Source organism: Salvelinus fontinalis, chromosome 6, assembly GCF_029448725.1.
Source record: "Salvelinus fontinalis isolate EN_2023a chromosome 6, ASM2944872v1, whole genome shotgun sequence".
In the NCBI taxonomy this organism is placed as follows: domain Eukaryota; kingdom Metazoa; phylum Chordata; class Actinopteri; order Salmoniformes; family Salmonidae; genus Salvelinus; species Salvelinus fontinalis.
Window position 1 is genome coordinate 46,621,267 of NC_074670.1, and position 16,832 is coordinate 46,638,098.

General features: G+C 44.4%; 1 protein-coding gene across 2 annotated transcripts in view; it reads left to right on the forward strand.

The window, feature by feature from the left end:
- Positions 1-15,863, forward strand: part of LOC129857917 (bifunctional heparan sulfate N-deacetylase/N-sulfotransferase 1-like) — a 96,603-nt gene extending 80,740 nt beyond the window's left edge. The window contains exons 3-14 of one of the 2 annotated variants that reach the window (XM_055926610.1): positions 858-1,340; positions 6,484-6,571; positions 6,903-7,057; positions 7,236-7,421; positions 8,887-9,015; positions 9,187-9,369; positions 9,789-9,885; positions 10,477-10,600; positions 10,985-11,159; positions 11,362-11,642; positions 11,779-11,881; positions 12,072-15,863. In XM_055926610.1, the coding sequence (XP_055782585.1) occupies positions 858-1,340; positions 6,484-6,571; positions 6,903-7,057; positions 7,236-7,421; positions 8,887-9,015; positions 9,187-9,369; positions 9,789-9,885; positions 10,477-10,600; positions 10,985-11,159; positions 11,362-11,642; positions 11,779-11,881; positions 12,072-12,191 (2,124 nt within the window). In that variant the 3' untranslated portion in view covers positions 12,192-15,863. The remainder of the gene's footprint in view (positions 1-857; positions 1,341-6,483; positions 6,572-6,902; positions 7,058-7,235; positions 7,422-8,886; positions 9,016-9,186; positions 9,370-9,788; positions 9,886-10,476; positions 10,601-10,984; positions 11,160-11,361; positions 11,643-11,778; positions 11,882-12,071) is intronic. The other variant, XM_055926611.1, reaches the window with a different exon arrangement.
- Positions 15,864-16,832: the final 969 nt, after the last annotated feature.

Below are 16,832 nucleotides of genomic sequence, written 5' to 3' on the forward strand. Positions count from 1 at the left end.
GAAACACCCTACTGGCTGTCTTTCACTCTATCTCCAGCTCTCCAGCTGTCCATCTCTCTTTATCTTTCTGTCGTCCCTAAGGAAATAGATCTCACTGTGCTGGAGAGAATGTGAAAGCAGAGGTGAGGTGAGGAGTGGTACATGTAGAGTACCAGTCAAAAGTTTGGACGCACCTACTCATTCAAGGGTTTTTCTTTATTTTTTTACTATTTTCTACATTGGAGAATAATAGTGACGACGTCAAAACTATGAAATAACACATATGGAATTGTGTAGTAACCAAAAAAGTGTTAAACAAATCAAAATATATTTTATATTTGAGATTCTTCAAAGTAGCCACCCTTTGCCTTGATGATAGCTTTTCACACTCTTGGCTTTCTCTCAACCATTTTCATGGGGTGGTCACATGGAATGCTATCGGGGAGAGAATGAGAGTTCATCTCAATGAAATCTCATCTGAAGAGATTAGTCAGCTCCATCATCAATGTTGAACAGGAATGTGTGTTAATACCTCAGCAAGCGTTAAGCGAAAGTTGCTGCAATACATTTTTTTTTTTGTGAGCACATCCTTAGTGTGTGTGGGTGAGTGTTAACTTAATTGTTTTTTTTTGTGTGTGTTTTTTAATTTAACCTTTATTTAACTAGACAATATAATAACATTGCGTTTTCTCAGATGCCCACATGAGGAAGGGGGAGAGAGAGCTAACAAGATTATATGCCACATGATTGGAGGTTTTGCCTATACAGTGCAATACAACAGATTTCTATCTGCAACTTTCTGAATAGAATTGACTGGAATGGAACTGAAGTTGTAACGCTGTCCCCTCTTGATGTTGTCATTGATTTCCCTCCTGTAGGCCAATGAGAACAGCCTGCTGAGTGCCCAGCTCAAAGGATTCCCCCTCTTCCTCCATTCCAACCTGGGCCTGAAGGACTGCACGGTCAATCCCAAGTCCCCCCTCCTCTTCATCACACGCTCCGGCCAGGCCCTCCCCGGCCCCCTGCCTGGGGACGACTGGACCGTCTTCCAGTCCAACCACTCCACCTACGAGCCCGTGCTCCTGACCAAGACCCAGTCCGCCGAGAGTGTCCCCTCGCTGGGTACGACGGCCACGCTGCTCCCCTCCGTTGTGCAGGACCTGGGTCTCCACGACGGCATCCAGAGGGTTCTGTTTGGGAACAACCTCAACTTCTGGCTGCACAAGCTGGTGTTTGTGGACGCGGTGGGCTTCCTGTCGGGGAAGAGGCTGTCTCTCTCCCTGGAGCGACACCTACTGGTCGATATAGATGACATCTTTGTGGGGAAGGAGGGGACCAGGATGAAGGTGAAGGACGTCAAGGTGATACATACTTGGAAAATAGAAAATGTCCATTTCCAATGCTTTGGTCTCTGAGACCTTGTAATTATGTCGCGTAATATGTTTGTAATGAAGCATTATTAGCTTGGCAGGTGGGCTGGTACAGGACATGAAAGGCATCGTGCCATTCCTAATATTATATTCCACTTCTCAGTATGCTGACTCAGAGGACATATAATTGGTTAAAATAAACAGATAATGGCATGATTGATGGAATTGTGTTGTAAGATTTCAGTGCAGCCTTTGATGTTATTTATCCAATAGAACCCAGAGAGTGTTCTTCAATGGAAGCTTTTCTAACATCAGATACAGGGCATTGTCCCTCAGGGCAATGCCCCTAGAGCCTTCGGTCGTTACTCTTCTCTATTTTAACAAGTGATTTGCCACAGGTCTTACACAAAGCTAGAATGACTATGTATGTTGATGATTCCACACTCTACACGTCAGCACCCAAAGCCAGTGAGCTCATTGGAATTGTAAATAAGGAGTTACAGTCCGTATCAAAATACACAAATGGCACAAATCAACTGTACTAGTTGTTCAGGCTCTGGTCTTCACGATTACTGTCCGGTAATATGGTCAAGTGCAGCAAAGAAAGACCTAGCGAAGCTGCAGCTGGCTCAAAACAGAGCAGCACGCCTTGCCCTTAACTGCACATACAGAGCTAACATCAACAACATGCATGCCAGTCTTTCCTGGTTGAGCATTGGTGAGAGATGAACTGTTTCTCTTCTAGTTTTTATGAGAAGCCTGACATGCTGACCAGACCACTCGCGCATGTGATTTTGTTCCCTCACACAAGACGCGATCAAGAAACGCAGGTCGAACTATCAAAACGAACTCTGAGCCAACTATATTAAATTGGGGACAGGTCGATAAGCAAACATTTATAGCAATTTAGGTAGCTAGCTTGCTGTAGCTAGCTAATTTGTCCCAGGATATAAACATTGGGTTGTTATTTTACCTGAAATGTACAAGGTCCTCTAATCTGACAATTAATCCACAGAAAAAAGGGTAAACCTATTTCTAGTAATCTCTCCTCCTTCAGGATTCTTCTTCTTCTTTTGACTTTATATGGCGGGTGGCAACCAACTTTAAGGTGCATTACCACCACCAACTGGACTGGAGTGTGGACCTCAATTCATCTTTCAATCACCCATAGGCTCCTAAAAACGAATGAGGAGATGGGAGAGGCGGGGTTTGCAGCGCGTGAAGCGTCACAAATAGAACCAGACGCAGACTCGATTGAGCAGTGTGGGTGCAGTGATTGAATATGTTACATTTATTTTGCAACACTCGGGCACGCGACGTGAGCGGTGTGGTCAGCATGAAAATTCCAGATTGTCTGCATAATCAAATAACATTCAGCTCCGACACCCATACATACTGCACAAGACATGCCACCAGGGGTCTCTTCACAGTCCCCATGTCCAAAACAAATTCACGGCAGCGCACAGTAATATACAGAGCCATGATCGTATGGAACTCCCTTCCATCTTCAATCAAAGCAAACTTTCAATTTACCTTTAAAAAAAAATATTAAACAACATCTCATGGTACGGCGGGGACTGTGAGGCAACACAAACACATGCACACACACTAAGGGCGTCGGCATGCTTCAGTTCGGCTGGCGGCTAGCCACACTTTGCGAGCCAACCGGAATGAGTGTGCTCGCATACTCCCTTAAAAGACCTTCACTTGGAAAAACTAGAAAAAAGCAGCAATAGTACTGTTTGTCCATTTTGAAATGCTGTAGTTAGTATAAACTTCCTCAAAATAGTCCGACTGAATATTAATCTAAGATAACTCTGCAGAGCAGATCTTAGTCGCACAATTTGACATGTAACTAAGCTGTTTGGTGTAGTACACTACATGACCAAAAGGCTGTGGACACCTGCTCGTCGAACATCTCATTCCAAAATCATGCATTCGGGCAGGAAGCATTCTCTTAGCATCCGCCAAACGCAGATTCGTCCGTCGGACTGCCAGATGGTGAAGCGAGATTCATCATTCCAGAGAACGCGTTTACACTGCTCCAGAGTCCAATGGCGGGGAGCTTTACACCACTCCAGCCGACACTTGGCATTGGGCATGGTGATCTTAGGATTGAGGCGGGACGCTCGGCCATGGAAATTAAGCTCCAGACAAACAGTTCTTGTGCTGACGTTGCTTCCAGAGGCAGTTTATTGTTGTAACCCGAGGACAGATGATTTCTATCCGCTACGCTCTTCAGCACTCAGCGGTCCCGTTCTGTGAGCTTGTGTGGCCTACCACTTCGCGGCTGAGCCGTTGTTGCTCCTAGAAGTTTCCACTTCACAATAACAGCTCTTACTGTTAACAGGGACAGCTCTAGCAGGTCAGAAATTTGATGAACTGACTTATTGGAAAGGTGGCAACCTATGACGGTGTCACATTGAAAGTCACTGAGCTCTTCAGGCCATTCTACTGCCAATGTTTGTCTATGGAGATTGCATGGCTGTGTGCTCGATTTCATAAACCTGTTAGCAACGTGTGTGGCTGAAATAGCCGAATCCACTAATTTGAAGGGGTGTCCACATACTTTTGTAGATATAGTGTATTTCTCAGTGGGGGAAAAAAATGCACGAAAATTAGTCGTCTCCCGTTGATTGACAACAAAAACTTTATTGATTAATCTGTACTGTTGACCAATCACCGACGAAGCAGCATAGACTTTGGCTCTGAACTTTGACTTGCCTCCAGAAAAGATGTGTGCCTGAACAGCTGAAAAATTGTCACCAAAGCCCAAAATGAATGAAAAACGTCACACAATGTTGTCATAATACACAGTACCAGTCAAAAGTTTGGACAAAGCCTACTCATTCAAGGGTTTTTTGTAATTTCTACATTGTAGAATAATAGTGAAGACATCAAAACTATAAAATAACACATATGGAATCATGTAGTAACCAAAAAAGTGTTACACAAATCAGATGTATTTATATTTGAGATTCTTCAAAGTAGCCACCTTTGCCTTGATGACAGCTTTTCAGACTCTTGGCATTCTCTCAACCAGTTTCACCTGGAATGCTTTTCCAACAGTTTTGAAGGAGTTTCCACATATGCTGAGCACTTATTGCCTGCTTTTCCTTCACTCTGCGGTCCAACTCATCCCAAACCATCTCAAATGGATTGAGGTCAGGTGATTGTGGAGGTCAGGTCATCTGATGCAGCACTTCATCACTCTCCTTCTTGGTCAAATAGCCCTTACACAGCCTGGAGGTGTGTTGGGTCGTTGTCCTGTTAAAAAACAAATGATAGTCCCACTAAGCGCAAACCAGATGGGATGGTATATCGCTGGAGAACGCTGTGGTAGCCATGCTGGTTAAGTGTGCCTTGAATTGTAAATAAATCACTGACAGTGTCACCAGCAAAGCACCATCACACCTCCTCCTCCATGCTTCACGGTGGGAACCACACATGCGGGGATCATCCGTTCACCTACTCTGATTCTCACAAAGACACGGCAGTTGGAACCAAAAATCTCAAATTTGGACTCATCAGATCAAAGGACAGATTTCCACCGGTCTAATGTCCATTGCTCATGTTTCTTGGCCCAAGCAAGTCTCTTCTTTCTTTCTTCTTATTGGTGTCCTTTAGTAGTTGTTTCTTTTCAGCAATTTGACCATGAAGGACTGATTCACGCAGTCTCCTCTGAACAGTTGATGTTGAGATGTGTCTGTTACTTCAACTCTGTGCAGCATTTATTTGGGCTGCAATTTCTGAGGCTGGTAACTCTAATGAACTTATCCTCTGCAGCAGAGGTAACTCTGGGTCTTCCTTTCCTGTGGCGGTCCTCATGAGAGCCAGTTTCATCATAGCTCTTGATGATTTTAGCGACTGCACTTGAAGAAACATTCAAAGTTCTTGGCATTTTCCATTTTGACTCACCTTCATGTCTTAAAGTAGTGATGGACTGTCGCTTCTCTTTGCTTATTTGAGCTGTTCTTGCCATAATATGGACTTATGGGGTATCTTCTCTATACCACCCCTACCTTGTCACAACACAACTGATTGGCTCAAATGCATTAAGAAGGAAAGTCATTTCACAAATTAACTATTAACAAGGCACACCTGTTAATTGACACGCATTCCAGGTGACTGACTACCTCATGAAGCTGGTTGAGAAAATGCCAAGAATGTGCAAGGCCGTCATCAAGGCAAAGGGCGGTGGCTTTGAAGAATCTAAAATCTAAAATATATATTTTTTGGTTTCTACATGATTCCATATGTGTTATTTCATAGTTTTGAAGTCTTCATTATTGTTCTACAATGTAGAAAATAGTATAAAGAAAGAAAAAGCCTGGAATGAGTAGGTGTCCAAACTTTTGACTGGTACTGTTTACACAAACTCTTCCCGAACTATTCCGGCTGGGAAGCATGTGCACGCCTTTACACACATCATTTTTTGGTTTTGTATTATTATTATTTTTATTGTATTTATTATTGTTTGTATATCGTTGTATGTTATATTTGTGTGACTGTCCTCGTCTATCAGTGTTTTGTTACTTGTCATGTTTTGTGTTTTTTGTGGACCCCAGGAAGAGTAGCTGCTGCTTCTGCAAAAGCTAATGGGGATCCAAATAAACAAATAGAGTTGACAGGCTACAGCGTTACGATCGGGACACACACACACACACACACACACTCTTAAGAACCATAGCCATGAATATTTCAATACATACAGAATAGCAGAACCTTTTCAGTTATCTGTATCTTTCTGTGTGTGTCTTATCAGAGTTGAGCTGCTTCCTCACATGAGCTGGGTTAGAGAAGTATATCAAGGCTTCCTTCCTCTCTTGGAATCCGAACAGTGGGGTGTAAAGAATAAATCACACAGTCTCTCCTGACAAGGCAGGAGAGACAGAGGGAGACTGGGGAGAAAGAGGGAGATGTGAGTGGATTCATATATAGTACGGAGATCAAATGAAACAAACACTCAGATCAGAGGAGAGAGAGAATGGAGGAGAGAAAAGAGTACAGGAAAAAGGCAGGGTGTGTACAGGGAGGGAGTTGCATATTGACAAATTCAGCTGTGTGTGTGACTGTGTGTGTGTTTACATGCGGGTGTGTTTTGACCTTCCCTTCCCTCTCCTCTCTGAGTCAGGCCCTGTTGGAGACCCAGAGAGCGCTGCGTAACAATGTTCCCAACTTCACCTTCAACCTGGGCTTCTCAGGGAAGTTCTTCCATGCAGGTAAGACCGGAGAACACAGCACCCCACTCATACAGTACCCGATCTGCGAACTGAAGCTTATTACTGATAGGGTTACAGTTTATACTCCAGTAGTCCTTGGTGTATCACCAGAAATCCTCGTTTTCTCTTGTCCTCCTCCCTCTGTGATCATCTTCCTCGCCTTCTATCTTACCCTTGTCCATTCCCTGACGACCTCCTTTCTTTGCCCTTTTCATTTTTCATATTCTCTCTGTGCTCCGCTGTCCTCCTCCTGTCCTCCCCTTCTTCCACTGTTCCTCTTCTCACCTCCTATCCTCCTCTTCTCCCTCCCCCGTCCTCCCTTCGTGTCCAGGGTCAGATGAGGAGGACCTGGGGGATGACCTGCTCCTCTCCTACGTCAAGGAGTTCTGGTGGTTCCCCCACATGTGGAGCCACATGCAGCCCCACCTCTTCCACAACCAGTCAGTGCTAGCCGAACAGATGCTTCTCAACAAGAGGTTCGCTAGGGTGAGTCTCTGTCTGTCTGTTTGTCTGGAGGCTAGCGGTGGGATGCTAGCAATTAGCCCGCCTCACTATGTTGCTCCTAATTAGAAATGCTAACGTTAGCTTAACACAGCTAGCACCGCTGGGATTTGAATTGCTATCCCTGCCTACCTTCTATTCCTCCCTCTCTCTCTCTCTCTAGGAGCACGGTATCCCCACTAACATGGGCTATGCGGTAGCCCCCCACCACTCGGGTGTGTACCCGGTCCACCTGCAGCTGTACGATGCCTGGAAGAAGGTGTGGGGCATCAGGGTGACCAGCACGGAGGAGTACCCCCACCTCAAACCTGCCCGCTTCAGACGGGGATTCACACACAGCGGTATCAGCGTGAGTCCCAGAACCCTTTACCGACGGCTGCGCTGTCTCTCTCCCTTTATTCTCCTCTTAACTCTTTCTTGCGTCTACCTCTTCTGCGTTTGCAGATCTAAAAGGGATTGAATAGATGGTAACACTACGGGGATTGGTTTACCCTCCTTTTCTACCTTTCTTCTGCCGCCGCATCTCTCCTCCACTTGTCTCTGTTCCTACCTCCATCAACATCTTTCTGTCTCTTCCCCCACTTGTCTCTGTTCCTACCTCCATCAACATATTTCTATCTCTTCCCCCACTTGTCTCTGTTCCTACCTCCATCAACATCTTTCTATCTCTTCCCCCACTTGTCTCTGTTCCTACCTCCATCAACATCTTTCTATCTCTTCCCCCACTTGTCTCTGTTCCTACCTCCATCAACATCTTTCTATCTCTTCCCCCACTTGTCTCTGTTCCTACCTCCATCAACATCTTTCTATCTCTTCCCCCACTTGTCTCTGTTCCCACCTCCATCAACATCTTTCTATCTCTTCCCCCACTTGTCTCTGTTCCCACCTCCATCAACATCTTTCTATCTCTTCCCCCACTTGTCTCTGTTGTTATATCAACCACAATGAGTGGTTGATATAACAACGGTAGGATTTTATTTATATCACCGTGGCAACAGTGGCCTTGGAATGGACAGTGTCGTTATGCCTTCCCGTTGGTCAGTCAGTGTGTTTTTGAGGATCCCTCTCTACAGCAGGTGGTGATACTGGACAGTAGCCACGCCAACCACTCTGACTGGCCCCCCAAACACTACCTCCTGGATACACCTTTAACAATATAACAACACCAACCACGACAATGACAGTAACACTGGCCTAATAGCACAACAACAGCAACCCGGTTACCCACCTCCATAACGTAAACACGAACCATACATCACCAAAACGCAACTTAATCTTCTTCAAAAAACATTCCCCCCAAAAAATCCAGTCGTCTAGTGTCTACAGTATGTGCTGTTGCCAGTAGTTTTCCTCCCCTGCGCTCTGTATCTCTCTATTTTTGTCTGTCCTTGAGATGCAGCTCTGAGTGGTCCAGTCTTCTCTGCTCTGCTCATACAATACATTAGATGATTGATATTCAGATCCCCAGACACTCTCTCTCGCTCCGTGTATATTTGAATGAATTTCCATATAGACTCAGAGTGAATGAGGTTTGCTTTCCCCAAACGAGAAGTATAATGTGAAGATTATTGAACACAAAAGTGGTCATATTGCCTGATATGTTTTGCATTGACTAGACCAGTGGGGCTGGCGTGCGTGTGTGTGCTTGTGTGTGTCATTGACTTAGAAGTGTGTGTGTGTGTGTGTGTGTGTGTGTGTGTGTGTGTGTGTGTGTGTGTGTGTGTGTGTGTGTGTGTGTGTGTGTGTGTGTGTGTGTGTGTGTGTGTGTGTGTGTGTGTGTGTGTGTGTGTGTGTGTGTGTGTGTGTGTTTGCAGGTCTTGCCCAGACAGACTTGTGGTCTGTTCACACACACCATATTCTATAAGGAGTACCCAGGCGGACCCAACGAGCTGGACAAACTCATCAACGGAGGAGAGCTGTTCCTCACTGTCCTACTCAACCCGGTGAGTTAACACGCACACACACGAACGCATGCACACACACCCACACACACTCTCTCTTTCTTTCTCTCTATACATTCAATCGCTACTCAGAGTATCCGAGTGAATTTGAGTGAACCTTTCTGTCTTTCTCTCTCCATTTTCCTTCATCCATCTCTCCTCCTCCTCCTCCAGATCAGTATCTTCATGACCCACCTGTCTAACTACGGTAACGACCGGCTGGGCCTTTACACCTTCAAAAGCCTGGTGGCCTTCCTGCAGACATGGACCAATCTGCGGCTACAGACCCTGCCTCCCGTCCAGCTGGCCCACAGATACTATAACCTCTTCCCTAACGAAAAAGACCCACTCTGGCAGGTCAGAGAGAGAGAGGAGAGAGAGAGAGAGAAACTGGATGTGTGCATTAACTAATACTGGGATGTTGAAGGGGTGTTCCACTCAAAATACAACCTAACATGTTAACAGAGCTACATCCAAGGTAAGTAGGAATATCATGTTAGGTTGTATTTTGCATGGATCCTCCCTTGATTCATTTATTCGGGTTAGTCTCATTTAGAGAGAATTGATTTAACAAGAGTCCTGGTTGGACCCTTGTCCTGTACAGCACAATCTGTTGCCAAGAATTGTGTTTGTGTTCAAAGGGCATCTCCATTGATAGTTCCAATATGTAGCCGCATGTCCTCAGGATGTTGTATGGATGGATTTGTTCAGGGTTCATTAAGCAACTGGATACATGTAAGAATTTCTAATGATCTTCATCAACCCTGGTCCTACAGGATCCCTGCGAGGACAAAAGGCACAAGGACATCTGGTCAAAGGAGAAAACGTGTGACCGCTTCCCCAAGCTGCTTGTCATTGGGCCTCAGAAGACAGGTGAGAGAGACGGAACACAAGCACCCCCCAGTGGGCATCACCAGCAATGACTCTCGGTGCACAATCTTACTTTGCTTTATTTCACCTCGTTTCTGATTCATTTCCCCACCTCATGTAATTATTTACAATAGTTAGAGTTGAGACGTCTTTGGTCTGGTGTGTAGGAGGGAGGTTTTCGAGACTTTGGGCTGAAGAGGTGTCGTTCTTTCAGTGTTACACACTCTCAGTACAGAACAGAACAGACTAACAGGAGCTGGCCTGTCACAGATGACCGACTGCCTCTCTCTCCTCCACAGTGAAAGCTGTGAAAGGAAGTTTATGAGGAACACACTCACCGACACTAATGGGAATGGGACACTAACGAGACAATTTATTAGATTATTAATTGTTATGGCTGCGGCAAGGTGCTTCAAAGTCAATTTGTCAATGCCTCAAAATAGATTCTCCCTCTCGCTTCTCTCTCTCTCTCTCCTTCCTCCCCTCCCCCTCTGTCTTTCTCTTTCTCTCTCCCCTTCCTCCCCCTTCTCTCTTTCTCTCTCCTTCCTCCCCACCCTCTCTCTATCTCTCTCCCTCCCTCCCTCCTCTCCACAGGTTCTACAGCCCTCTATCTGTTCCTGGGCATGCACCCTGACCTGACCAGTAACTACCCCAACAAGGAGACCTTTGAGGAGATCCAGTTCTTCAATGGACACAACTACCACAGAGGCATCGACTGGTATGACTGCCACAGAGAAAGAGCTCTGGGCCCGTGTTCATAAAGCATCTCAGAGTAGGAGTGATCATCTAAGATCAGGTCCCCACAGTCCATGTAGTGGTATTCATTATGATCTAAAAGGCAGAACTGATCCTAGGTCAGCACTCCTACTCTGAGACGCGTTATGCATATGGGCCGTGTTCTGTTCTAGCTGCACGGACAGAATTACAAGAAGCAGGATTATCGCGAAGTGACTGACAACTTAGAGGCGTTTGCGCAGACCCAGACAATGTCTACAGACTTCCCATTGAACATGCTTTCTCGTCCAGGAGTTGGCTTGATATGTGCTTCGGTCAGTCTATCATTTAGTTGGTGTATCTGTTTTGTCTTTTGGTGAACACACAGGTACATGGAGTACTTCCCCCTGCCCTCCAACACCAGCTCAGACTACTACTTTGAGAAAAGTGCCAGCTACTTTGACTCCGAGGTGGCAGCGGAGCGGGCGGCCACCCTCCTGCCCAAGGCCAAGATCATCACCATCCTCATCAACCCAGCCGACCGCGCTTACTCCTGGTACCAGGTTGGTTATGACTCTTTAGAATGTATGAGACATAACCATTCCTCCTTATTAACATGTAATATGAGCAGTTAGGCCTATGTCATGCTCTTATTACTGAGTTATAACCACTCTTGTTACTAGGTCAGTTATACCTCATCAGGCACCATATTACTGAGGACCATATTAACGCAACACCCTTTCTTCTCTCTGCTTCCCCTTACAGCACCAGCGTGCCCATGATGACCCAGTGGCTCTGAAGTACTCCTTCCATGATGTCATCACGGCTACCCATGATTCCCCGGTAAAGCTGCGTGTGCTCCAGAACCGCTGTCTGGTACCAGGCTGGTACGCCATCCACATGGAGCGCTGGCTCAACCACTACCACTCAAGCCAGGTCCTGGTTCTGGACGGGCAGCAGCTGAAGACTGAGCCGGCCTCAGTCATGGACAGGATCCAGAAGTTTCTGGGCCTGGTCAACACCGTCAACTACCACAATATCCTAGCGTGAGTTTTCAAGTTCTCTCCAGCGACACATAGCAGCTAACCTACCTAACCCTTTATAAAGTTCATTCAGTAACTGATTCCAAGAGTGCCAGATGTACATTTAGGTACGTTTACGAAATGTTCTGATTTTCTTCAGGTTTGACCCCAAGAAAGGCTTCTGGTGTCAGCTGCTGGAGGGAGGGAAGACCAAGTGTCTGGGGAAGAGCAAGGGGCGTAAGTACCCTGACATGGACCCGGAGGTAAGAGTTCTCATTTGCCAATACACGTAGTTCACTGATATTTGCTTAATTAAGATACCGACTACCTCTAGGATTATTCTGCGTGTAACTGATAAGGGGTGTTCATTGATTGAATCTTGGCTGTGGGGGTAATTATCATATTATCTCTCTCTAAATCACTCCTGTTGCTCTCTCTTTCTCTTTCCTCCAGTCCCAGTCGTTCCTCAGGGAGCACTACAGGGATCACAACATAGAGCTGTCTAAGCTGCTGTACAGAATGGGCCAGCCCCTGCCCAGCTGGCTCCGAGAGCAACTGATCCATACCAGGTAGAAGTACCGGGGGGGGGGGGGCAGCTCAGCGGACAGTACCACAGCTCAACCATCCCCCTGACAGAATACCATATGGAGGAGTATGATTCTATCCCCTTAGAGGATTATTTTAATCCCTTAAAGAATCCATAAGGGGTAAGTACTCACCCGTGACAAGGTTCAGAAGGGGTGTGTTTTCTGATCACCTGTCAAAGTGAAGATTAGGATACACGAGCCTCCTTCTCAGGGTGCCCTTCGTAAGAGGGAAGGACATGGAGGAAGGGAGCAGGGATAGTGATTTACGAGTTGGCAGTGAGTCTACAATGGCCTGCCGCCTAAGTGCTCTCCCCTCACTCCCCAAGTTGCACCTCCCCATGATGAACCACTACCCTCACTTGGTACGGTCTAGGAACAGAGACCCCCAACAGGACTGTACCACCTCTTACGGGGGTTCACCTGTGATACAAACAGGATGGGATAGAGACGGGGGTGGTCAACCCTTATCCGCTCTTCCTTTGACTATCCCTTGCCTTACTCACATGGACTCAGACCTTACTCTTGGGAGGAAGAGGAGGATGAAGAGGAAGAGTGAGACTTGGCTAGCCTGTACAGTACCAGTCGTTTAAGGCTGGGCGGAAATGAGTGTCAGCTGGTGTCAGTCAACACTCTACTCCCATATACTGAAAGACACAACCAACTGCCGTCCTAGAAATTGGAATATGAACGAATAAAGTAGATGATGAAACAACAGGGCAGATATTACAAAAGAGTAGAGATCAATTAGCACTTGAATTAATAAAAAATGAATGGCATTAGTTGGAAATGCCTGTGGCCTCTGTCTAAAAACTAAGGGGGGTATGTTGTGTATTGACTAGTAGTCTTATTCACTAGGCCTTTGTAGACACTAGACATTAACGCATTTACCAGTGCCAGGACAGAATCAGCACCACTACATTGCATGGCCTATTGACAGTTCTTATTTTTTGAAGATTGTGACAAAAAAAAAAAATATATACCATTTTTGTTTATTTTAACTTTGGAGACACGTTATTGTAGAATTGACCAGAAAGACGTTTCGCTTACTCTCCGTTTCGGATGGAGTTGATTGCACAGGACAGGGGGTGCCAGGCTGCACATGTTAAAAGCACAATATGCAAAGTGGTACATCTCTTAAATAGACTCTTTTTACAAATTCACACAGGTTCTCATGAACCCCTAGGAGCAAAACACGTTGAAGATAAGTATTTCTGGTGGAAAAGACGTTGAAATGACGCATTTTTGAACGTCTTGTGCTCACTGGGACAGGTTGTCTTTGTGTGAAGTTGGACATAAGCTATGTTGAAATGCACTCATGGAGACAGAAAATGAGAAAACAAAACAATATTTTTTATTGAGGATGTCGTCAAAGCTGTGTATAGTTTTGTCCCTTTGTTCTATTTCATTTGTTATTAGCAGGTGTTCATAGTATTTCTACGTTGCATCAGGGAGGATATAAAAGATGCACATCCAACATAGTCAATATGAGCCTATACAGTTGAAGTCGGATGTTTACATACACCTCAGCCAAATACATTTAAACTCAGTTTTTCCTAATTCCTATCATTTAATCCGACTAAAAATTCCCTGTCTAGGGTCAGTTTGGATCACCACTTTATTTTAAGAATGTGAAATGTCAGAATAACAGTAGAGAGAATGATTTCTTTCAGCTTTTATTTCTTTCATCACATTCCCAGTGGGTCAGAAGTTTACATACACTCAATTAGTATTTGGTGGCGTTGCCTTTAAATTGTTTCACTTGGGTCGAGTGTTTCGGGTAGCCTTCCACAAGCTTCCCACAATAAGTTGGGTGAATTTCGGCCCATTTTTCCTGACAGAGCTGGTGTAACTGTGTCAGGTTTGTAGGCCTCCTTGCTCGTACACGCTTTTTCAGTTCTGCCCACAAATGTTCTATATGATTGAGGTCAGGGCTTTGTGATGGCCACTCCAATACCTTGACTTTGTTGTGCTTAAGCCATTTTCCCACAACTTTGGAAGTATGCTTGGGGTCATTGTCCATTTGGAAGACCCATTTGCGACCAAGCTTTAACTTCCTGACTGATGTCTTGAGATGTTGCTTCAATATATCCACATAATTGTCCTCCTCTGGATGCCATCTATTTTGTGATGGGCACCAGTCCCTCCTGCAGCAAAGCACCCCCACAACATGATGCTGTCACCCCCATGCTTCACGGTTGGGATGGTGCTCTTTAGCTTGCAAGCCTCCCCCCTTTTCATCCAAACATAACGATGGTCATTATGGCCAAATAGTTATATTTTTTTTCATCAGACCAGAGGACATTTCTCCAAAAAGTACAAACTTTGTCCCCATGTGCAAACTGTAGTCTGGCTTTTTTATGGCGGTTTTGGAGCAGTGGCTTCTTCCTTGCTGTGCTGCCTTTCAGGTTATGTCGATATAGAACTTGTTTTATTGTGGATATAGATAGTTTTGCACCTGTTTCCTCCAGCATCTTCACAAAGTCCTTTGCTGTTATTCTGGGATTGATTTGCACATTTCGCACCAAAGTATGTTCATCTCTAGGAGACAGCTCCTTCCTGAGCGGTATGACGGCTGCGTGGTCCCATGGCGTTTATACTTGCGTACTATTGTTTGTACAGATGAACGTGGCACCTTCAGGCGTTTGGAAATTGCTCCCAAGGATGAACCAGACTTGTGGAGGTAAACAATTTTTTTTCTGAGGTCTTGGCTGATTTCTTTTGATTTTCCCATGATGTCAAGCAAAGAGGCAGTGAGTTTGAAGGTAGGCCTTGAAATAGATCCACAGGTACACCTCTAATTGACTCAAATGATGTCAATTAGCCTATCAGAAGCTTCTAAAGCCATGACATCATTTGCTGGAATTTTCCAAGCTGTTTAAAGGCACAGTCAATTTAGTGTATGTAAACTTCTGTTGTGATACGTGAATTATAAGTTAAATAATCTGTCTGTAAACAATTGTTGGAAAAATTACTTGTGTCATGCACAAAGTAGATGTCTTAACCGACTTGCCAAAACTATAGTTTGTTTAACAAGAAATTTGTGGAGTGGTTGAAAAACGAGTTTTAATGACTAAGTGTATGTAAACTTCAGACTTCAACTGTAGGTACAGTATAGTTCCTAATTTGTTGGTCACATGTTTTTACCACTGCAACCATAGATATCAAAAGCTGCTCTTACTGTCTGCAATTGTTGTCAGTCGATATAACAATGCACATGCATTTCCTGACTATGTAATGTCATGTTATAGACATAAGTTATTGCATGTGATTGAGGTGACATTCTTTCAGCCCCCTCTCACAATGCAATGAGAGAGAGGTATTTAGTGGGAGAGAATCAGCCAGGTAGTATTGAAATGTCACTACAATGGGTCATATAATACAGTGCCATCTGCTGAAGTCCAAACAGATCTTATTTTTTTCTGTCTGTTCATACAATCCCCTCTCATCTATCCTCACGCAGCCAACTGTTGTACAGAGGTCCTTGATTTCTTTATATAAAGTATTATTGACATGATAATAACGCATAATAACAGCAATGATGGTACTAATCTCCCTGGACTGTACGATAAAGGACTTGTAATTGTCGTCGATAATTTTTACAGTGTAACTAATATTGTTGGTGCTTTTTAATTTGCAAATAAACACCACTGTATTTTTGTCTCATTGGTCAATTTGCTCTTCTTTCCCTTCTGAGTTTTCAGACAAAGCACTCTATAATTTGGAAAGGAGAAACGGGGGAAGTACCGCTCAAAGAAAGTATGTTTTAGTATTAGAGAAGACCGAGATTAGAACAGTCTCACGAGGGCAAGTATGACGAAATTAACAATGAGGAAACTCACTATTTGTCACGATCGTCATAATAAGCGGACCAAGGCGCAGCGGGATATGAGTACATCTTCTTTTATTAGAGATGACGAAAACTAACACTTTTACAAAACAAAAACAACAAACGACCGTGAAGCTACAAACGTTAGTGCATACACAAGCTACAAACGTTAAACATAGATAATTACCCACTAACACTTTTACAAAACAAAAACAACAAACGACCGTGAAGCTACAAACGTTAGTGCATACACAAGCTACAAACGTTAAACATAGATAATTACCCACAAACACCTAAAGCCAATGGCTGCCTTAAATATGGCTCCCAATCAGAGACAACAATAAACAGCTGTCTCTGATTGAGAACCAAATCAGGCAACCATAGACTTTACTAAACACCTACACTGAACACAACCCCATACATACTACAAAACCCCCTAAACAATACACACACCCTAAACTAGACAAAACACACAAACATCCCCCATGTCACACCCTGACCTAACTAAACTAATAAAGAAAATCAATATAACAAAGGCCAGGGTGTGACACTATTAGTGTCTGTTGTGTTTGCATTGTTTCCTTGCTTATGTTATAAACATCATCTTATAATGGTTTCAGTTTGAAGCTGTGTATAAGATCAGTACCGATATCCGTCTCCAGACTGACTGAGTCTAAACTGACTATGAGTGAATGTTTACTGTATTGAGACTTTTTTATGTCCTCGCACAATGATCTGATTTATCTTGACAGCATCGTCTTCTCATCACCGCTTCCTTAAAACGAAAATCCCCAACATTCA